General features: G+C 35.2%; 1 protein-coding gene across 7 annotated transcripts in view; it reads left to right on the top strand.

The window, feature by feature from the left end:
- Positions 1-21,209, top strand: part of NUP98 (nucleoporin 98 and 96 precursor) — a 98,725-nt gene extending 77,516 nt beyond the window's left edge. For all 7 annotated transcript variants that reach the window (XM_051987472.1, XM_051987473.1, XM_051987471.1 and 4 more), the window contains 8 exons: positions 4,550-4,707; positions 5,936-6,079; positions 7,300-7,439; positions 14,304-14,525; positions 17,686-17,927; positions 18,313-18,467; positions 19,434-19,545; positions 19,662-21,209. In XM_051987472.1, the coding sequence (XP_051843432.1) occupies positions 4,550-4,707; positions 5,936-6,079; positions 7,300-7,439; positions 14,304-14,525; positions 17,686-17,927; positions 18,313-18,467; positions 19,434-19,545; positions 19,662-19,879 (1,391 nt within the window). In that variant the 3' untranslated portion in view covers positions 19,880-21,209. The remainder of the gene's footprint in view (positions 1-4,549; positions 4,708-5,935; positions 6,080-7,299; positions 7,440-14,303; positions 14,526-17,685; positions 17,928-18,312; positions 18,468-19,433; positions 19,546-19,661) is intronic.
- The last annotated feature ends 3,189 nt before the right edge of the window (positions 21,210-24,398 follow it).

Below are 24,398 nucleotides of genomic sequence, written 5' to 3'. Positions count from 1 at the left end.
GTATTTTTTAAAAATTCATAAACAAATAGAGAAAAGCAAGATTATTAAATATGACTTTATTGAACATAGTAATGAAAATTAGAAATAGTTAAATAAAAGAATTTTTAAAAGATTAAAATTTAAATCACAGCTAATTACTTAGTCTTAAAGAATTCGTGGGTCAAAGAACCAGTCATAAAATTAATAGATAATCTCAAAAGAAATTGAAGCACCAAACAGATCTTTTGTAATACAACAAAAGCCATACTTAGGCAAAATTTAAGCTCTACACTTTCATCAGCAAAAGAGAGGACAGTTCAAGAAATTAAAAGCATAATTTAAGAAAAATATTTTTAAAGGCAACTAATGAAAAATAGAAAATTTGAAAATCAAAGAAGATAAAAGTTGAAATATTGAAATGACAAAAATTGAAAATGCTTCCTTTCCCCTCCCCTTAATAAAATAGGTAAGCTATTGATAAACTGATCAAAAGAAAAAAAGAAAACCAAATTGTCAGTATGAATCAGACACCTGAGTACTTAAGGCTAATTCCCTATTCGACAGTGACTCTATTAGCATGTGTTTGGAAAAATGGCTCATCTCACTGTTTGGTGCTTCACTTTGGCAGAACTAGGAGAAGAGAAGTTGGTGGGGAGCCTTTTGGTGGTTTGTCCATCTCCTTCACTTCTTCCTCTAAAGACCACGGACTTTTACTTATCCTGACTCTGGCTGTTCCTGACCCCTCCAGGGAACTAACCCAGACTTTAGAAGAAATAGTTAAAAACCATTTGCCAACAAAACTGAAAACTTTTAAAATAATAGTTTTTTAATGATATCTGTTTATTTGATATCACCTATATTTCCCCTATTTCTGCTAGAAAGCCTTCCTTTATAAGTATTTTCTTGGGAAGTGTTGGGAAGAATTAGCAAAATTAATGAATGCATCACCAAAAAAAAAAAAGCTTACATTATTATACAGTGTTCCATATCCATCTACTCAGTCTTACCACTTCTCTGCTAAAGAGCTGGGTTTTGGGGGGAAGAGGTGTCTTTTCATATCTCTTTGGGGCCAAGCTTATTCCTTATATTTTCAAAATATTTGTTTTCAGTTGCAATGTTAAGTCAAGTGAACAGGTATTTATTTATTTATTTATTTTTAATTTAAATTTTATTTTATTTAATAATAACTTTGTATTGACAGAATCCATGCCAGGGTAATTTTTTACAACATTATCCCTTGCACTCGCTTATGTTTTTTTTCCCCTCCCTCCCTCCACCCCCCCCCCCCCAAGATGGCAAGCAGTCCTATATATGTTAAATATGTTGCAGTATATCCTAGATACAATACATATTTGCAGAACCGAACAGTTCTCCTGTTGCACGGGGAGAATTGGATTTAGAAGGTAAAAATAACTCGGGAAGAAAATCAAAAATGCAAATAGTTCACATTCGTTTCCCAGTGTTCTTTCTTTGGGTGTAGCTGTTTCTGTCCATCATTTATCCATTGAAACTCAGTTAGGTCTCTTTGTCATAGAAATCCACTTCCATCAGAATACATCCTCATACAATATTGTTGTCGAAGTGTATAATAATCTCCTGGTTCTGCTCATCTCACTTAGCATCAGTCCATATAGGTCTCTCCAAGCCTCTCTGTATTCATCCTGCTGGTCATTCCTTACAGAGCAATAATATTCCATAACATTCATATACCACAATTTACCCAGCCATTCTCCAATTGATGGGCATCCATTCATTTTCCAGTTTCTAGCCACTACAAACAGGGCTGCTACAAACATTTTGGCACATACAGGTCCCTTTCCCTTCTTTAGTATTTCTTTGGGATATAAGCCCAATAGAAACACTGCTGGATCAAAGGATATGCACATTTTGATAATTTTTTGGGCATAATTCCAGATTGCTCTCCAGAATGGTTGGATTCGTTCACAACTCCACCAACAATGCATCAGTGTCCCCGTTTTCCCGCATCCCCTCCAACATTCATCATTATTTTTTCCTGTCATCTTAGGCAATCTGACAGGTGTGTAGTGATATCTCAGAGTTGTCTTAATTTGCATTTCTCTGATCAATAGTGATTTGGAACACTCTTTCATGTGAGTGGTAATAGTTTCAATTTCATCATCTGAAAATTGTCTGGTGAACAGATATTTATAAAAAATATAAAATGTCTAGTTCAATAATTTTCTAGTTATAAAAAGAAATTTTCCATAAAGGAACTCTCAAAGGGAGGGGAATAGCCAGAAACAGATAGATTACATATAATTTCTATCAAACATGCAATCATTAATTTACATTGAATTTTTTTTTTCAAAAATAAGAAAAGGAGAAATCCTAGTAAACTACTTCAATAAGATAAACATGGACCAAGGAAAGGCATAGATCAATATCTTTGACTATCAAAGATGCTATAACAACGTATTTAAAAGGTTATATGTTATGGCCAAATTGGATTTTTATGGGGAATCCAAGGTTGTTTCAATTTTGTTTCTATGTAGTAAATCCAAAAGAAAATCACATGATTATATTAATAGGTACAGAAAAGTTTTGATTACATACAGCTAAAAAGGTTTTACATAAATCCATCAGTCTGATGGATTTCAAAGATATATATATATATAATATTTTCACATTTATAGAAACAAGTATCATTTCTTAATAGATAAAATATTCAGAGAACATGAATAGGTCGTTTTCAAAAGGGAAGAAATTCAAGCTAGCAACAATAATATGAAAAATATCTCCAAACAGTATTAATGAGAGGCAAATTAAAACAACTACAGTTTTGTTTTATATGATCAAATTAGCAAAGATGACCAAAACAATTGTTAGAATGACTTTAGGAGGACAGGCTTATAAATGAATTGCTAATAGGACTACGAATTGATCTAAACATTCTAGAAAGCAATTTGGAATTGTACCCCAAAAGTCATTCAAGTTGTTTTTGTCATCCTTTCATTACCACTGTTAGGCAAAGAGATCAAAGAAGGAAATAGCCAATTGATTTGTTTTGTTTAACTTTATTTTTTAAAGAGAATATTAAGTAGTAATAATTATTTTTTAAAAAGAAAAGGAAGGAGTGCCAATGAAACATTATAAAAAGATGTTCAGAGAAGAGAACAGAAGTGATTTCTAAAAGAGATAGATAGTATTACTGTCATAGTATTAGGGATACTGGATAGTATTAGAATTGTCATAATAAAATTAATAATCCACTCTAAAAAAACAAGCTATGTATAATGATTCACAGTCTCATATTTAACCCTTTTTTCTGTTCTTTGTATAATAATTATGGATAGCAAGTTAATAATAATAATTTAAAAATTTTAAAAGTCATAGCTTATAATAAAGCCATATAGCTTATAATAAAGCATATATATTAGGACCAGTACTTGTTCAGCCTGATCTCCAGCACCATCTGTGTCTTCTGCTTGAAAGAAGAAAAACTCAAAAACTGTCATCAGAGTGAAATATCAATAGTCAAATTATAATCACAAAACAGGAAAGTATTGCAGACTTTTTGAGAATGGCAGTAGGAAATGAGAACCTTTTCCTAAAAGTTCTTTTAACCAATATCCATTAACCAGAATTGTAATGTATGTGACTTCTATATTGAAAAATTATAACTGTTTCCTTTGGTACAAACTATCTTCTGAAGAATACCTGACATTTCGAAATAGAGGTTCTATTGTCAGGCTAGTTGGTGATCTATTTGTCTTGGAATTTACAGGACTATGTAAGATTTTGCTTGGGTATGATGGTAGATAATGAAGAATATACATTCTTTAATAGTTATGCAGCTAGCACTTTAAAGTTTGCAGAGTACTTTATAGATATTTCTTTTTGTCCTTACAGCAATTTTTGGGAGGTATGCTGTTAATTGGTATTCTCATGTTATAGAATTGAAAATGGAGATTAAGTAACTTGCCCAGAGTCACAGTTATTGAGTGTCTGACACTGATCTTCTTGACTCTGGGTCCACCATTCCCTACACTGTACCAGCTGTCTACCTGTATTTATTTTCATGAATCTTGACTTCATTTATTTATTTATTTATTTAGGGTTGGGATTAAACCATAAGAGTTCAGATTTAGAACTGGAAGGAACTCATTTTAGTCCAATCCCTTGATGTTGCAGGAAAATTAGGCAGATTAAGTAATTTGTTCAAGATTATGGTATTTGAGCCCAAGTCTTCTATATTCAAATCCCAACACACTTTTTATTGTGAAACCTACATATGTCCCTGATGCAACATAGAAGAGTAAGGAGACCTGAGTGTTTACATAGGAAATTTCTCTTAAAGGTTAAAGAAAAGGATGAGAGTACTTCAAAGAGAATAGACAGCTTAGTGTGGTATAAAAGATACTAACTAGTTTCCTTCTGTCTAAAACAGGGATAATAAGTATAGCACTGCCTACCTAACAGGGTTGTTGCAGTAAAAATGACTTGTAAACTTTTAAGAGCTCGAAGAATGTTAGGTTTCATGTAGCCCCAAATCTTACTGATTACCTGAGATGGACTTGTGGAACTAATAATAATTGCCTTTTTCTTTTAGGTGATCACCGACTTGCCCTTCTTCTGTCCCAGCTTGGGGGCAGCCAGCCAGTACGGGAGCTGCTCACCATGCAGCTTGTAGATTGGCACCGGCTCCAGGCAGATTGCTTCATCCAAGAGGATCGACTACGCATTTTTACTCTTTTAGCTGGAAAACCAGTATGTTCTTTCCTCCCAATTTTTCAGATAGTTAAAACTTCCCATGCTTGAATTAAATGTTAACCAGAAGTTTTGACAATAAGAATGTTTATCTCTAAAATGACTTTCTAATGTTGAACATCTTGTACATAGGTGTTATATAAATATTTGTCAGTCAGAAAACAATTTGAGTAGTCTTCTGAAACAGATTGGTGACCTTTCAGAGATCATATCTATGTATACTAAGGTACTTGGAGCTGATCATCCCAAAAGGTCCTCATCATGTCTTCAATCTTCTGGATCTTTAAAGACTCGGCATTTTTAAATGGCTTTTTTAGTTTAATGAAATTCAGCATCTTCTACTCATATACAGAAATAATTTGCAGTAGTTAACTGATAACCTCTTGAGAGGGAGAACAAGACATAGTTATAGGAGATCTGGGAATGGGAGGTCATCAGCAATAAGGAAAAGGCGCATTGATGAGGGATGACATGCCAAGTTGCGAGTCCTATTGACATAGTACTTTTTCTGACCATTCCAATTCAGATATATTATATCATCTTTGTCATATCTAGCATGATTAGTAATATGTCTTAAATCCTTATTTTATCTGCCTCCTTATCCTAAAATAATGCAAAACAAGATTTCTCACCCTGTTTAAATCACATTGAGCATTTAAATTCCTTCATAATCTGGCTTCAGCATACTTAATAGGTTATTCTCCTACATATTTTCTTTGGTCCAACTAAACTGACATTCTAGTTGTGTCTTACATACAGTGTCCATCTCCTGTTTTTGTGTCTTTTCACATATTATGTTTTGTGTTTGGAATGTTCTCTTTTATCTTCATCATTTAGAATACTCATTTTCTTTTAAAATTCGAGTCAGGTTCTATTTCATGTCAAGTCTTCTTACTCCTCATCTCCATTGTTTACCCCTACCCCTGCAAAAAAAAAAAAAAAAAAAAGTACCATGTGTATTTTTACTTATATACTTATGTGTGCTGATTAGTATAAGCTCTTTGAAAGCAAGGACTTTTATTTTTGCCTTTGAATCATCCATATTTAAAACACAATGTCTGAAACAAAGTCAGAGCTTAACATCCTTGCTGATTAACTGATTATACATCGCAAATCTCTTTGTAAATCCTTTCAGCTGAAATAAATCTTGATGGAGAAAAAGTGAAAAACTAAAGATTAATATAAGGTCATGTACAAGCTCTGCCATTCATATTTGTTGCCCCGACAGGTGTGGCGACTCTCAGAACAGAAGAGTATCAACGTATGTTCCCAGCTGGATTGGAAGCGCTCAATTGCAATCCATTTTTGGTATCTCCTTCCTCCTACTGCTTCCATTTCCCAGGCTCTTAGCATGTATGAGGAAGCATTCCAGGTAAGGAGTATCAAATAGACTCAAGCAGAAAAAAAGATTAAAGAGTCAGAATGGGCAAGTGTGAGGGATGATCTTGTTTCTATAATCCAGTCCTTTGCCTCTGGACAAGTTGGGCTGAAACCCTTCCAGAAACATAAAATAAATCTCCATATTGTCCTTATATTGCTATTATCTGACTAGAATTTCTCAAATCTGGCTTTATTTAGGAATGTTCCTTAGTGATATCCAGATCTGGGACCCTGTTATGGAAGGGGGATCCAGACATTCATAAATGTTCCACTTATTTTTATCTTAATCCTTATTCAAGTTAGGATATTATTTTTGCTAATGTGAATGTTGACATTTCTTGATTGTAACCTTGTCACAACTCTATTCTTGGTGTGAGCCATAGTCCCTTTGTTATTAAAAAATATTTAATTGTCAGGGACAGTAGAGCCATGGAGCCAGGAAAATAACAAAAATGACAGGTCAGGGAAGTTGTTTGAAAGATCTGAGTCTTCTATATCTATTCCATTAAAGCTAGGATGCCCTTTTTTTTTTTTTAATTTTATTTTATTTAATAATAACTTTGTATTGACAGAATCCATGCCAGGATAATTTTTACACGACATTATCCCTTGCAATCACTTATGTTTCGTTTTTTCCCCTCCCTTCCTCCTCCCCCCCTCCCCCCAAGATGGCAAGCAGTCCTATATATGTTAAATATGTTGCAGTATATCCTAGATACAATACATATTTGCAGAACCGAACAGTTCTCCCGCTGCACAGGGAGAATTGGATTCAGAAGGTAAAAATAACTCGGGAAGAAAATCAAAAATGCAAATAGTTCACATTCATTTCCCAGTATTCCTTCTTTGGGTGTAGCTGTTTCTGTCCATCATTTCTCCAATGAAACTCAGTTAAGTCTCTTTGTCAGAGAAATCCACTTCCATCAGAATACATCCTCATACAATATCGTTGTCGAAGTGTATAATGATCTCCTGGTTCTGCTCATCTCACTTAGCATCAGTCCATGTAGGTCTCTCCAAGCCTCTCTGTATTCATAGGATGCCCATTTTTAAAGAGCATGACTCTAACATAACTTTCTGAAATCTTAAGAATATTTTATAGTCCTTTATGTTCCTATCCTGCCTTTACCTTAAAAATCAAAATGGGACTAGTTTCTACCTGGAGAATGGATGAAAGCAGGTGTCCATAATCTTGATATTCTTTCTCTGCAGAATACCTCTGAAAGTGAAAAATATGCTTGTAGTCCCCTGCCTTCATACCTTGAAGACTCTGGCTGTGTCTTGGAAGATGATGATACTAGGAGACCTCTCAGAGATGTGTGCTTTCACCTGCTCAAGCTCTACAGTGATAGGTGAGTATAATTTATTTTGCCCTGGAAGATCTCCTCCTAGCCTTGCTGCTGCTACTTTGCTCTTGTGAATTCTACTTAACAGTTGAAAGCTAAAGAAAGCTATGATTAAATAATAACAGTTGACATTTATATGGTAATTTCACATACATTAGGTGATTTGATACCCAAATGTTTGGGCATCAAGAAGATAAAATAATTATATTCTACTAGACTAAGAGAACATGAGTTCAAATCAAGTATTCTTCTTTGAGTGATTTTGGGCAAGATCTCTTCTTGGGCTGTAAAAGGAGTTGCTGTGAAAATGAGTTGACTTATTAAATATCTGTAAGATTTTTTCAGCTGTCTTCACTATGGATTGATACTTTTCATCAAGTATGAAAAACTGGTGTATTAGGAGCTATTAGATTTGTTCAGTTTTTGCCAAATTATCAATAATAAGAAAAATGTAAATCAAAACAATCCTAAGAATTCACCTCACATCTAGTACACTGACAAATATATATATAAGGAAGACGGGCATATTACTATGTTGTTGGTGTAGCTGTGGAACAGTACAAGTATTTTGGAATACAGTTTAGAATTATGCAAATAAAGTGACTAAAGTGTTCATATCCTTTGACCCAGAAATTCTACTACTTAGCAAGATCCCAAGGAAGTTAATGATAAGGTAAAAGTCTTCATAAACACCAATATTTTTTTGGGAAGCGTACAGGGTTAGAGATACAGGAAGAAATTCCAGTGAAGTAAAGAAAACAAAAGATCAATAAAAATTTATTTTTTGAAAAAGATAAAAAGCTAGGGAGATTTCTAACTTCATGGACAAAAAGCAAGACCAATCCTACTTTTATAAAGCCTAAATTTCATACCCAGTCAAATAATGATCAATAAATCCTGAATTGCACCCTAAGCCAGCTAGCAGCCCATTGACAATAGGAAACATATCTACCATCAAAGCTATTGTTCTAGGCAACCAGGCTAGAATTCAAGAATAGAGTTAGATAGACAGTGATTAACTTAAATTAAAAAATTATTTTAAATCTAGAAGTTCTCCCAAAAAGAAGGGGTTAATTCTGTAATAAGTAAAAATCTGTAATAAGTACAAATAGAAACTTGAAGAAAACGTGAATTTTCTACAAGGACTACATGGATATCTAGACAAAAATGAAGATAAAAGAAAAGCTTTGGAATAAAGAACTGGAAGAACCAGTCTTAGAAGAGAAACTGATAAATCTTTTTGAGGTGTAACAGACTCTAAAAACATGGGCTTAGATCAGACAGATATTAATGATTTCATGAAGCAGCAAGAAATAATAGAATAAAATCCAAAGATTGAAAAAAGTAGAAGAAAATGTAAAGCATCTGATAATCAGAAACAAAGTAATAAAACAGGTCAAAGAGATAATTTAAGAACCATAACACTCCCTGAAAAATTATGAAATGTTTGAACACCATATTTCAATAAATCATAAAGGAAAACTACCCAGATATTTTAGAACCTTATGGAAAAGTGGAATCCATTAAATAACCCCTTGACTCAGAGATACTATTGCTCCATCTGTGCTGCAAAATCACTCAATAAAAGCCACAAGGTTATAGAAAAATGAGATTAGGTATGTGCTTAAAATTTTCATCTATGACATTAAAACTTGATAAAAGTGGGGGCATGGTTATATACTTGTTTAAAGTGTTAAGGAATGGGATAAAAATTATAATTGTTTACACTTATAATTCTGAGCCGTGGGAAAAGGAGATAGGGTGGTATGGACTAGCCTTTCTCGGTATATGACTCCTACTCTGACAAAGATGTGGTAGAGGCTTCTGGGAATTGGCCCTAGAAGGGCCAGGAATTTCTGTGAGGTGGTGCAGCTTTCTGCAAGTGACTTCTCATGAGAAACTGCACAGAATCAAGGTGAAAATGCAAGGTATGCTTAAAATGTTACCTCAGAGGTCAGTTCCATTGAAAAAATTTGCTTTTTTGAAACATGAATTGGAGAAACTGATTAGACATTGAAAGACTTAGGATTCTGATTAGTGAAATAATCAACCATAATTCTAAGGACTGAACAATAACTGAGAGGCAGTGGATTCAAGGTGCTTTGAATGAAATGTATATTTTTTGGATAAGGCCAAAGTGGGAATTTGTTTTATTTGGCCATTCATATTTGTTACAAGAATTTGGGGGCTTTTTGTTGATTTTTCAGTGAAGGAAAGTAGTGACGAGAGAATTGATATTTTTTAATTGAAAAAACGGAGTTTGAATTTTTAAATATTTTCATATTTCCTTAAAGGAATTCCAAAAGTAAAGTCTCCAGAAATGTTATAGCCGAATTCCAAAGCTCAACCAAAAAAAGTTATAGCATCCCTGAAGAAATTGAAGTACCAAAGATTATATAAGACCTGGCAGCAGTTTCTTCTAATATAAGCAAGAGGAGATCTTATAATACAGTATTCCAAAAATCAAAAATATAAGCTTACCATGAAGGATAACTTGTCCTGCAGAACTGAGTATAATCCTGCAAAGAGGGGAGAGGGAGGAATAGATGTTTAATGGAATAGAGGAGTTTCATGCATTCCTGATGAAAAGACCAGACTTAAGAGTAGAAATTTTGAAATACTTAACAGAAGTTATGGTAAATTTTTTGGAGCAGTTAAAAGGTAATTTGTGGTAATGTAGTGTTGATATTCTAATAGGAAGAGAAATAAATGTCCCTTCAGAACTTTAATATCATTTAATTTTTTAAATTAAAGATTTTTATTTTCAAAACATGTAATTTTTATACAGCACTAACATAATCCAACAGCAAGAGATACAAAGAGAAATTCCATTTAAAATAACTGTCGATAGTATAAAATATTTGGGAATCTGCCAAGAGAAAGTCAGGAACTATATGAGAAAAACTAAAACACTTTTACACACAAAGTCAGATCTAAACAATTGGAAAAATATCAAGTGCTCTTGGATAGGTCAAGCGAATATAATAAAGATCATAATACTACCTAAACTAATCTATTTATTTAGTGCTATACCAATTAAACTCCCAAGAAACTATTTTACTGACCTAGAAAAAAATAACAAAATTCATCTGGAAGAACAAAAAGTCAAGAATTTAAAGGGAAACAATGAAAAAAAATTGAAATGAAGGTGGTCTAGCTGTGCCAGTGGTCTAACACTATATTATAAAGCAATGGTCAACCAAACCATTTGGTATTGGCTAAGAAATAGAGAAGTTGATCAATGGAATAGGTTAAATTCACAGGACAAAATTATCAATGACTATAGTAATTTAGTGTTTGACAAACCCAAAGACCCCAGATTTTAGGATAAGAATTTTTTGTTTGACAAAAACTGTTGGGAAAATTGGAAACTAGCATGGCACAAACTAGGCATTGACCTACACCTTACACCATATACCAAGATAAGGTCGAAATAGGTTCATGATCTAGACGTAAAGAATGATATTATAAAAAAAAATTAGAAAAACATAGGATTGTTTACCTCTTAGGTCTATGGAGAAGGAAGGAATTTGTGAAGAACTGGAAATCATTATTAATCACAAAATAAATAATTTTGATATAGATAATATTGATATAGATAATTCTGATTATATTAAATTATTATTTCCAAGTTTTTGTACAAACTAATGCAGGCAAGATTAGAAGGGAAGCAATAAATTCGAAAAAAATTTTTACATTCAAAGGATCTGATAAAGGTCTCATTTCTAAAAATATATAGAGAATTGACTCAAATGTATAAAAATTCAAGCCATTCTCCAATTGATAAATGGTCAAAGGATATGAACAGACAATTTTCAATTGAAGAAATTGAAACTATTTCTATTCATATGAAAAGATGCTCCAAATCACTATTGATCAGAGAAATGCAAATTAAGACAACTCTGAGACACCATTACATACCTGTCAGATTGGCTGAGATAACAGGAAAAGATAATGACAAATGTTGGAGGGGATGTGGGAAAACTGGGACACTGATAAATTGTTAGTGGAATTGTGAACAACTCCAACCATTCTGGAGAATAATTTAGAACTATGCCCAGAGGTCTATTAAAATGTGCATATCCTTTGATCCTTTGATTTCTACTGGGCTTATATCCCAAAGAGATCTTAAAGGAAGGAGGAGAGGGACTCACATGTGTAAAATGTTTGTGGCAGCCCTTTTTGTAGTGGAAAGAAACTGGAAATTGATGAATGCCCATCAATTGGAGAATGGCAGAATAAAATATGGCAAATGAATGCTATGGAATATTAATGTTCTGTAAAAAATGATTAGGAGGATGATTTCAGAAAAGCCTGGAGAGACCTACATGAACTGATGCTAAGTTAAATGAGCAGAACCAAGAAATCATTATACACGGCAACAAGACTATATGATGATAAATTCTGATAGACATTTCTCTTTTCAAGAATGAGATAATTCAAACCAGTTCCAGTTGTTCAGTGATGATGAGAGCCATCTACACCCAGAGAGAGAGGCCTGTGGGAACTGAGTGTGGTTCACAACATAGCATTTTCACTTTTTTTGTTGTTGTTTTCTTGCATTTTGTTAGCTTCTCTCTCTTTTTTTTGTGATTTGATTTGATTTTTCTTGTGTAGCACAATAATTGTATAAATATGCATATGTTAATATTTAACATATATTTCTACCATGTTTAACATATATTGGATTACTTGCCACCTAGAGGAGGGCGTAGGGGAAAGAGGGGAAAATTGGAAGACAAGGTTTGGAAGGGCTAATGTTGAAGAATTGTCTACACATATGTTTTGAAAAATAAAAGGCTTCAATTAAAAATTTTTTTAAAAATATGCTTAATTTTCAACATTCATCCTTACAAAACTTGTGTTCCAAAATTTTCCTTTTCTTCCCCCTACCCCTTCCCTACACAGCAAGCAATCCAATATATGTTAAATGTGCAATTATCATGCTTCACAAAAAAAATCAAGGTCAAAAAGGGAAAAAAATGAGAAAGAAAACAAAAAACAAACAAAAAAAGTGAAAATAATATATTGTTTATTTCACACTCAGTCCCTACAGTCAGTCCTTTTTCTGGGTGCAGATGTCTTTCTTCATCACAAGACCATTGAAACTGGCCTGAATCACCTTGCAGTTTAAAAGAACCACATCCATCAGAATTAATCATCGTATAATCTTGCTACTGCTGTGTACAATGTTCTCCTGAGTCTTACTGAGCATCAGAAACTTTAATATCTTGAAATGGTATTGAGAAAGCTAAATAAAAGCAACAGAAGAACTGAGGATCTGTTGGCTTGCTTCAGGGGGTTGGAAACAGAAAAGAAGGAAAGGTGTTTAAAAAAAAAAAAAAGATTCTATTAACATAGAAAAGAAGATTTAGGAGGTAGACCTTACTATTTCTCACAGTTGTGGTATATGAAAAGAGGAGAAAGCATGGAGAAGAAGGAATGGGATGAGTAGACATCAGGAGAACCTACCCCTTACTGGAAACAAACATAGGATGATTGAATATTGTATACATGCACACAGAATATGGTATGGAATGACATCAGACTGAAAAGGGAAGCAAGCAGCCACAGGGATGATAGAAAAGTGACTGAATGTATATATTTGAATTAATAGAATGTTATTTCATCATAAGAAAAAAGACAGTAACAGGGAATCTTGAGTAGTTTGAACTGTCCCATGTATTGTCAAAATCAGGAAACAACCATTTATTAAATATCTAATGCAGCACCTAACAAATATTTCATTGAATCCTCACAACTACCTTGGAAGGTAGATGCCTCATTCAATAGCTTTTTTTTTTTAAGCAAGCAATATGAAATGAAGATAATACAGTTTCATGTGGAATCCTCTTGTATTGTGTATATGTATCATCCCACTATTATCTCTAAATTAACTTGTACATATCACACTTGTATATAGTTGTTCACATCTCCCTTATTAGATTGTGAACTCCTTGAGAGCAAGGATTACCTTTTCCTTTCTTTTTATTTTCAGCATTTTACACATTGTCTGACTGTAGTAGGCACTTAATAAATTTTTATTTATTGATTGATATGGAATGTTCTCTTTTAAAAGAGAGCCAGGTCCCAATGCTATTATGTCTTAGACATTTGTAGAGGATTATTTTTGTTTTTAATTTCCAAGGGAGATAGATGTAAAAACTCCAGATATCAGCCTATTACTTATATAATGTACAGCATAATTATTATAAAGATCAAGAGAATAATTGATGGGAAACACTTTGTAACATGTGTTTTTATTGTTTATCTTTATCATAGGACCACAAATGATGTTGAGCTAGCTGTATTTGTACCTAATACATTACATTTTGCCATTTTAGATAATTTTATAATCTTTTTAAAGACAGAAGTAGGTTTGTGCTTAGGCATGTAATCAACAATTTTTTTTGTCTGTTTTTTTAAGAACACTATAAAACTTAAAATCAGATGTCAGAAGAATTCTGGTTGCAGATCCATAGAACAAAAAAACTTTTTGTTGTTGTTTTTTTAATGTGGATATAAAGACGTAACCAAAACCGCTAAACTCTTATTATGTAATAGACAACTTAAACAACTTACTTAGTATAATTATAGTGTTGATCATGAATATCTGTGACTGGGAAAATATCTTTTTATGTGACATAGAACTTTGGGGAGAAATAGTTATTTGTCTAAGCCTATGAAACTTTAATTTGCTTTCTGTGTTTAGATTATCTTTTTGCATGGCTTCTAAGGCAGCACAAAGTAAGAAATTCGTGGAATACTTAATGGTTCATATCTTATTTCTTATCTCCTCCCCACATTTCTCCCCCCCTCCCCCCATACACCCATTCTTCACCTACTCTTTCTCTTTACTTTCTCTTGTAGACATTATGATCTGAATCAACTGTTGGATCCCCGGAGTATAACCTCTGATCCTTTGGACTATCGCTTGAGCTGGCACCTCTGGGAAGTTCTGCAATCCCTGAATTATACCCACCTGTCAGAGCAGTGTGAAGGTGTACTGCATGCCAGCTATGCTGCTCAGCTTGAGAGTGAAGGACTGTGGGAATGGGCTATCTTTGTCCTACTGCATATCACCAATACAAAGTGAGTGAAAGGCAACCCCTATGGTCTGCTTCAGATGTCAAAAAGTAATATTCAGGAAATAAGATAATTTTCATTACCTTCAGTTTTAATTCAGAAAATGTATCTTAAACACTTTGTAAACAATCAGGCCCTTTGTAGGCATTCTTGGAAATTGCTGCTGTCAGGGATTTTATAGTGCAGTAGATTGATTGTAGTTGATAGAATTCACTCTTATCTGCAGCAGAATGTTGTACAGTGCTTCCATTAAAACCTTTCTCAGATGTCTTATTAAATCTTGGATCCTTGAATATAATATCAATGGAATACAAGATTTAGAAGGTTCTACCTTCAAGCCCAATGATAGGGATTGTGAGCTTGTAAATGAGGATCACTCTAATGAAATTAAATGACATTTTTGAAATATTAAAAAGGCAATTATTAAGTACTAGGTCTTGAGCTAGAAACTGGAAAATCAAAGACAAAAATAAAACTATCTCTACTCTTAACAGAATTTTTATTTTATTGGTGGATCTGGGCTGATAATTTCAGGGTGAGGGATGGCAGGGAGGAGCATGTTAGCAACTGGGAGAATCAGAATAGGATTCCAGGAAGAAACTGACTTTAAGGAATCTCATTCTCTAAGGTGGAAGTTTTTGAAACAGAAAGGCATTCAAGGCATGAAGGAGAAGGGATAGACTTATGATAGAGAAACCATTTAGGCTTTTGCCATAATGCATAATGCATCATTAGATGATGAGAATTTTTTGAGAGAGAATCTTTTTTTTTTTTTAATTTTTCCCACTTCTAAAAAATCCATTTTTAAAAGTTATACATATATATTTTTAAAAATATATTTCCTTATGGAAAATGTTGGCAGAGAAAAATCAGTTACTCATAAAAACAATTTTGTTTGTTTGTTTTTTAAAACATATTTCCTCAGGAATCAAAAAATTGGGACAAAAGAGAAAAATCATGAGAGAGAAAAAAAACAAGAAAAAAGGGGGGAAAAGTGAACAACATAGCATGTATTGATTTGGATTCAATCTGAATAGTTCTCTTTTTGAATATGGACGGCATTTTCCCTCCAAAGTTTATAGGAATTGCCTGGAATCACTGAACTGCTAAGAAGAACCGAGTTTGTCATAGTTGATCATTGCACAATTTTGCTACAGCTATGTACAGTGTTTTCCTGGTTCTGGTTTTGTTTAGTTTTGGTTTTTTTGCTCAGCATCAGTTCATGCAAATCTTTTTAGGCCTTTCTAAAATCAGTTTGTTCATTTTTTTCCCCCTGAGGGGGCTGTTCATCATTTTTCTCCCTGAGTCAATTGGGGTTAAGTGACTTGTCACACAGCTAGGAAGTGTCTGAGGCCAAATTTAAACTCAGGTCCTCCTAGTTTCAGGGCTGGTGATCTATCCAATGATCTATCCAATGCACCACCTAGCTGCCCTCCTTATTTTTTTTTTTTAATAGAACAATAATCTATTACTTTCATGTACCATAACTTATTCAGCTACTCCCCAGTTGATGGGTATCTACTCATTTTCCAATTCTTTTCCCCCATAAAAAGAGTTATTAGAAATATTTTTGCATGTGTGTGTCTTTTTCCTTCTTTTATGGTTTCTTTGGGATACAGACCCAGTACTGGCATTAGTGGATCAAAGGTGTGCACATTTGGATAACCTTTTAGGCATAGTTCTAAATTGTTCTCCAGAATGTTTGGATCATTTTACAACTGAGTAGAGAGACTCTGATGGATGTAGTAGATACTGTGAAGAAGAAGTTGACAGGACTTAATAATTGAGTGGATGTTAGAGAATGAGAAGTGGAAAATGACTGAGATTTTAGACCTGGGTGACTGGAAATGTTGTACTTGAGGAAGGGAGAAAGGCAGTTAATGAATCCTATTTTGGATGTTTTGAGGTACCTATGGGAATCAAGTAGGAATGTCCAATAAACAGCTAGTAATAGAGGGCTGGAATTCAAGAGTAAGGTAATGGCTGGATATATAAATTTAAGAGATTGTGTGGATTACATAAATAGTGTATAGATTATAGTTTTACTCATAAGATTGCCTAGGGATAGAAAAGAAAGCCCAGAATAACACTGGAAAGGGACTGAGACATACTGAGTAAAGAAAACGAGGAGGAAGAACAGCCCCTAAATACATAAAAGAACCACCATTAGTTATAGCAGAAGTTACAAAGACTCAATTTTTGTTTTCATGGACTTGATAATCTCATGAGGATGAGACACAAAAATATCAATGTGGAAAATAAATGAAAGGTCTATAAACAAATTGCCCTCAAGGAATATCTCATGGAGTAAATAGCATTATCTAGGGGAGGAGGTGGAAAGAGGGAGGGGAAAAATCAGAACAGAAGCAAGTGCAAGGGATAATGTTGTAAAAAAATTACCCTGGCATGGGTTCTGTCAATAAAAAGTTATTATAAATTCTTTTTAAATGCTAAAAAAAAAAGGAGTAAATAGCCTTTGAGAAACTCATCACTAGATTGGTCTTAAGGCAGTGAATTTCCTTAGCCACATTAGCATGTACGTAGATAGTCTCTGAAGGAGTGAAAGAATTGGGGTCTGCACCAGCAGAAAGAGCCTATCAACAAAATCATAGTTCCTTGAAGTATTTATTGGGAAAAACAATAGATTTATTATTAGGTGTACTAAGAATATATTTGAGCTATATTATTTAAAAATATATTGGCTATGTGGCCTAAGGTGACTGAGTTATTCTCTAAATCTGTTCCCTCATCTGTAAAATAGGGATGAAACTTAAATTACCTAACTCACAGGGTGGATGTGAAAAAAATAATTTGAAAGTAGAAAAGCATCATAGAAATATAAACTGCTACAGTTTACTATTGTCTAGGCTGGAAACATGGGGAGCCCAGGGTTCTGAATTTCTTTCTTGTTCATTTTGTTGACCATGCTCTGCTTTCAGACTTAGAAAAGACTCCTTTATCTGAAAAAGAGCGTATTTTGAATGTCTAGAGTTTCATCTTAGAAAAGGCTCCCCCAACCCTCCGTCTAATCTTTTTATCTTCTATGTGATAATTATGGAAAATTAATCCTAAGGAAGCAATGCTAAAAATTCAGTTTGGGACAGGATAGGATCATGCTGTCTTGGGGAAAGCATCTCATCCTTATCTCTCTATTCTCCATTTCCAGTATGCGTGAGAAGGCAGTAAGGGAGCTACTCACTCGGCACTGCAGGCTGTCAGAAACCCCTGAATCCTGGGCCAAGGAGTCCTTCTTAACCCAAAAGCTATGTGTGCCTGCTGAGTGGATCCATGAGGCCAAGGCTGTGCGTGCGCACATGGAATGTGACCAGCACCTGGAGGCCCTCTACCTATTTAAGGCTGGACACTGGAACCACTGCCACAAACTTGTGATCAGGCATTTGGCCTCTGGTGAGTTGGAGTTTTTTGGCCTCAATTGGTACCAAGCTAGAAGAGCTCTGATAGAGACCAGCAGATGGGATTTTTTCTCAGGTCACCCCATTTTGAAAGTAAGCTTGGCTCTGTGTGGATGGAAGAAAATTTTGGGATAAGAGTAAGAAATACGAAGTGGTAAGGCTGACTTAGTTTTCCAGCAATGTTTCTTCTTGGTAGTAACATAATTACACCTAAGACTTTGTCTTATCTACATGAAACCACTGTTCCTTATGTGTCATTTGTAGAATTTCAAGAAATGAAATTGTGACTAACTTCTTTATTCCTTCTTTGGATGTTCCCCTTTAATTTTTTTCTTCATCTTGAATGTGTGACTGGCATGTTTTATTCTTGTTTTCCTCAGATGCCATTATTAATGAAAACTATAGCTACCTAAAAGGATTCCTGGAAGACTTATCCCCCCCAGAGCGCAGCAGCCTTATTCAGGACTGGGAAACAGCTGGACTAGTTTATCTGGATTACATTCGGGTCATTGAAATGCTCAGCCAAATTCAGCAAGTAAGCTAGCTGATGCCAAAAGGTTCACAAAAGCTCAGTTCACAAAAGCCTTTCTGTGGCCACTCTTGTGTATAGCAAAGAACTTTTTCCCATTCTAGATGATTATAGTCTAGTTGTGATGAGACAGAATGAATCAGTAAACATATTAGTGGAAGTACTTGTCAAGTTTTTTAAGTCTTAACAAGAAATTATGATAATTAACTAAAGAAATGAAAGCAGGAAAAGTGGTGGAGGGGTGTCAGGTTCATATTTCCATCTGTACCTCATCCACATATAATCAAGAAACTTCCTTGAAGAGGTGTAGCTTGAATGATGAGAGCAATAGCAATTATATTGGTATGAAATGAGAGGGCCTGCAGAATACACAAATTGGAAGGCAGTGAGTCAGCATATCTGAGTTCACATAATGAACAAGACTAGCAAGATCTTGAGATCTCTCTTCCCTTCTCTCCCTTCCTGCGGCCTCTCCTCCCTTCCCCCCAGTGTTGCTTTGGTGTTCAAGGTAGATGTTCTGCTCAGATGTTGTTTTAGGGTGAGAGTGACCACATTAAATATGTTTTAGATATGAGGAAGTAATCTCAGGGCAGAGTAGTCCATAAGGAGGAAATAACTAAGCATAGCAAGAAGCAATTTTGTAGGGAGGACATAAGGCTTTTGCTTCTGATCTTTTGTTCTCACCATGTCCAGGCTCCCAAACTCTCATCCTTGACTCTCTGGCTGAACTTTGGCCACATAAGAGTCCTTTTCATAAAGGATGAACTTTTTTTATAAGAATCATTTGATTGCTCTTAGCAGAGGGCACAGAAGCTCAGAAAGATGACATGACTTAGTCAGGATAATGCAGCGTGTTGAGGTTAGAGCCTGGATTAGAATCCAGGTCTTCTGATTCTGGGAGTTGTCTATCTTGGGGAGGAGGGTGTCTGTGGGCATGAGCCTCCTGAGATATTGACCCTTTCCTCTTGTCAGCTCGATTGTCCAGGCTATGAATTAGAGAAATTGCATACCAAAGTGACCTCACTTTGTAACCGGATAGAACAGATTCATTGCTCCAACGCCAAGGACCGATTGGCCCAGTCAGGTAAATTTTCTTTTGTGTGTCCATCCAGCCAGCCAGGTTCTATATTAAGCTCTTGTCTCTGATTTTTGTGTTAGGGGCAGAAGGGCACTCTTAACAGTTTTATTTCTATCTTCCAGATATGGCCAAACGTGTGGCCAATATCCTTCGGGTTGTTTTGAGCCTTCAGCAGGCCCCAGAAGGAGCCCTGGATTCACCTGCAGACCTGCAGCGTGTCCCGCTGCGGTTGCTGGCTCCCCACATTGGCCGGCTCCCCATGCCTGAGGACTATGCCTTAGAGGAGCTGCGTAGCCTCACACAGTCCTACCTCCGAGAACTGACTGTGGGGAGCCAGTGAGCCCCCGGGCCTCCGCCCCACCCCACCCCATCCGCTTCTTGTGCAAACGCTGGTGCGTGTTCTATTTGGATAATTCATTCATTTGCCATTCTCCTGGTCTGGGAAAGGGAGAGGTGATACTGCCCCCACTTCTCATCCCCCTACTGTACACAATGTCCTCCAGGGCCCGCCAGGGCCATTTTCTGGGGATAGGGAGCAGCAGTGGGGTTTTTAGAGCCCCAGGTGGGAGTTCAAATCTCCAGTGAAGTCACAGTTGCTGTTGTTTTGTTGTGTTGGGTTTTTAAATGGTCAATAAAGCACCTTGAGCAGACTCCCCTCAACAAGCAGGGGGCCCCTCCAACTCCAAGCTTTCATTTCCATTCGCTATGGGTCCTATGTCCTTTAGGGATGGGGAAACCTTGCTCTCCAAGGAATCATTTGCCCTGTCTCTCATTCCACCACATCCCATGCATTGCTGACCTCCTGTAGCTTGGGAACCATCTTGAGGTTGTTTCTTTTTAAACACTGAGATTTTCGCGCTTGTGGGCTAGAACAGGTTGAGTGAAGGAATTTAACATGAATCCTCTCTGACCTCAGCATAGTGCAGGGGCTAAGTCCTGTAGTGGATCCTTGGGCGTGGGCTATTTTGTCACCAGTCTGGGAATGGAGTCCCACCCCTGTTGCCTAGAGGTTCAGATTGCCAGTCATAATCCTTGACAGTTCTGGGGTAATTCTCTCTCATTCACCCCTAACTGTCTCTATCCCTAGCAGGTCCTTATAAACCAGTCAGCCACTCTTGTTTTCTCATACACTTTAGAAGCTTGTCAGGTGGCCTTCACCCCTATTCATCCTCCCCACTTGCTGAATGTATCAACGTGTAATATGTCTGCTGGACCTCTTGCCAAAGCAGGGAGTCATTAGAAGGTGGGGGAGCCTGGAAACCAGAGACTTTCCCACTATCCTCCCCACATGCACCCACACACACTCACACACACGTCCGACCAACTTGTGACTGACTGCCTCTCCCATGTACATGTAGACTGGTCCCTCCATCTAGTAGCATCTGAAGTCAAATGAAGACTGTATGTGCCGTACCCTTAGGGGAGGAGAGGAGGCCCCTGTCAGACAGCTGCTGGCCCATGGGAAATCCCAAATAACAGACTGGGGTATCTGGTGTCAGGTACTGCTGTGAATAGCAGCTTTACCCAGGGTCTTTATGCATGAGGATTATGTAAAGGTTTTTATTAAAACATATATATATATAAATAAATGATCTAGATTATTTTCCTGTCTGTTTTTCTGAAGCTACTTTCTTAAAAAAAATAAATAAAATGTTTATCACATTCCTGGAGCTAGTTTTGCCTTTGCATTTTTGAGTGAATTTAAACCAGACTAGAAGAGTGGTTTTAAGATTTCTTCTAAAGAAGAGAAAACTTTGTTATAATTGTTTCAATTAAATATGACTTTTTGAGTCCCCATTTGGAATTTTCTTGGCAAAGCTACTAGTGGTTTGCCATTTCCTCCTCAGCTCATTTTATAGATGAGGAAACTGAGGCAAACAGGGTGTTAAGTGAGTTACCCATGGTCACACGCTCCAGTGAGTGAGACTGAATTTGACCAGTCTTAACTGAAAAATTTGATTTACTCTTAAGATCTGTTATCTACCAAAGTGAAGTTTGATATTTAAATGTACACATCTGGTCCTTTACTGGTAGACCTTAGAGTTAAGGGTCATAATGTTCCTGGCCATAACTATGTTTGCAGAGTTTTCATTTAATGGGTTCATCTACTCATAAGTCTCTCTTTTCCCCCTTCTCTCAGAACAGATTTAATTAATCACTTATAATAGCAGACCTTTGTTTTGACACTGTACTATAAGGCAGCCTGCTCAATAATTTTCTAAATATCAGTTATCCTGTTTTAAATGTGAGGAAATGAGCATGACTGACAATGATATATCTGATTTCAATTTAGAAGAAATTACTGGATTTTTATAAATAGCTATGTGGAGAATTTTGTAGGGAGTGGATGGTGAGGGAGAATAGAAAAATATCCAGACCACTAACTAAGTCATAGAACCCCTTTCAGTGAATCTGTGGATATTCTTGATACTCAATAGGAACAAATAACTTAATGCTAACCAATCTTCTCATCAGAAGTGGCAAAAATTGGTTTCTATCCAAGGAACCAACTTTTTAGAAGCAGATTAGGTAACTTACTCCCAGACCACCACTATTCTTTTGGTAGGGAATTTAATCCTTAATTTCCTATCACAAAATGGACTGTATCTCTTAAATTACTATTCACATTCTAAAGATATAGAATGAATTGAGATAGTATTTTAAAAGAGTTCACTAAAAACTCCAGTTAATCTTGAATAATGGCAATAAAAATTAGTCTAAAGGAGTCTCTTTCACAGGCAATTATTGTCATATGTTACGAATATTTTATAGTTATCATTAGATTGTAAAATCCTTGAGGACATGGACTGTATTCTGCTTGTTTTTGTACAACCAGCACATAGCATATAACATGTTAGATAAATGTTTAAGGATGGATGATGAGGATACATTCAAAGGCACTTCACAAGTGAGAACATATGTGGAGCCTCTCATCTTAAATTCTCAAGGAAACAAAAAGAATGGGAAATTGAAAGGATGACCATCAGTTGGGGAATGGCTGAACACTTTGTGGTATATGAAGTAATAGGAAGTTTGGCCTAAGAAATGATGAAATCCTTTGAATCAGCAATACCACTACGAGGACTTGGAATGAAATCTAGAGAGAGAATTGACTGTGTATCAAAGCATACATAGTATTGTACTTTCATCTTTTTTTGTTTTGTTTGTTTTTCTCTTGGTTTTTCCCCTTTTAGTAGAATTTTCCTTGCACAACATGACAAATATGGAAATACGTTTAAAAGGATTGCACATGTGTAACATCAGATTACTCTTGGGGAGGGTGAAGGTAAGGGAGGAAGGGAGGAAAAAATGGAAAACAAAAGTATTACAAAAATGAATACTGAAAAATTATCTTTACATGTATTTGGAAAAATAAAGTATTATTGGGGGGGGGGGGGGGGAGAATACCACTACTAGGCATGTATCCCAAACAGATCATAAAAAGGAAAAGAACCTACATATGCAAAAATATTTATAGCAATGCTTTTTGTTTTGGTAAAATGTTGGAAATGCCCATAATTTGGGAATAATATTGGAATGCCCATAAATTGGGGAATGTCTGAATTAAGTGTTATTTGAATGTAATAAAATAAATACTATTGCGTATTAAAAAATGATGAATAGGCAGAAAAACCCAGAAAGACTTGTACAAATTTGGAAAGTGAAATGAGCAGAACCAGGAAAACATTGTCCAAAATATTAGAAATATTGTGTGATGATTCACTATGAGTAACAAGTTTTCAGCAACACAACAATTCAGGACAAGTACCAAGGACTCACAAAGGAGAATGCTATCTACATTCAGATAACCATTCGACTCTGAATGCAGATCGAAGCATATTTTCTTTTACTTTATTTTTGTGGGTTTTTTTCCTTCTGCTATATTTTTTTCTTTCACAACTGCCTATATCAAACTGCCTATGGGAGGGAGGGAAAAAAGAAAACTTTGGAATTCAAAATCTTATAAAAATGAGTTGTAAAAATTTTCTTGACATGTAATGGAGGAAAAGTATAATATTCTCTTGCCACTATAAAAATTACGTAGAATTTTATTTTTTCTGAAATCAAATTAATGTAATGGATTTTTAATTTTCTGTCTTTAAAAAATAAGGTCATTTGCCTGACTCAATCTTTTATCAGCTCTATTATTACCACAATTCCTCCCCCCAAATAAAGTACAAATAAAGCAGGGGGAAGAAAGAAATGTGCAAGATGATTTCAGAGAAAAAAATGTGCAAGAAAGATTTACATGGAAAGACATGAACTGACTCACAGTGAAGTGAGCAGAACCAGGAAAACAGTACATAACAGCAATAATGAATGATGAATAAATACTATGATTCAAGAGAACACCAAAGAACTCATGAAAAAAATGCTATTGGTCTTCTAAGAACTGGTGGAGTTAGAATGCAGATCAAAGCATACTATTTTTCCATTTCTTTTTTTCTTGGGGGGCAGGGAGTTGTGTCTTTTACAATATGATTAATATGGAAAACGCTTTAACTGATTGCACATGTATATCCTGTATCAAATTGTTTACTTGGGGAGGAGAAAGAATTTGGAACTCAATTTTTTTTTAAGTGTTAAAAATTGATTTTACACATAATAGAGAAAAAATAAAATATTAAAAAATAAGGAGCTAATCAGAAGTTAGAGAAAGCAAAAATGTGCTTATGTAATACTATAGAATGTGTAACATTAGAGACTTGCTCAAGATGCATCATTCTGAGTCAAATGCATCATTTTTTGTTTGAGATTTAACTTGGCCATACCAATGAATTTTGAAATGATTTCATGTAAGTCTGGTCCAGGAAGTAGTAAAAAAAAAAGTCACAATTATGTACATAAAGGAAAGGTTT

The sequence above is a fragment of the Antechinus flavipes genome, chromosome 3 (assembly GCF_016432865.1).
Source record: "Antechinus flavipes isolate AdamAnt ecotype Samford, QLD, Australia chromosome 3, AdamAnt_v2, whole genome shotgun sequence".
Taxonomy (NCBI): domain Eukaryota; kingdom Metazoa; phylum Chordata; class Mammalia; order Dasyuromorphia; family Dasyuridae; genus Antechinus; species Antechinus flavipes.
Note: the sequence above shows the minus strand (reverse complement) of the source record. Positions and strands in the feature narration are given on the sequence as shown.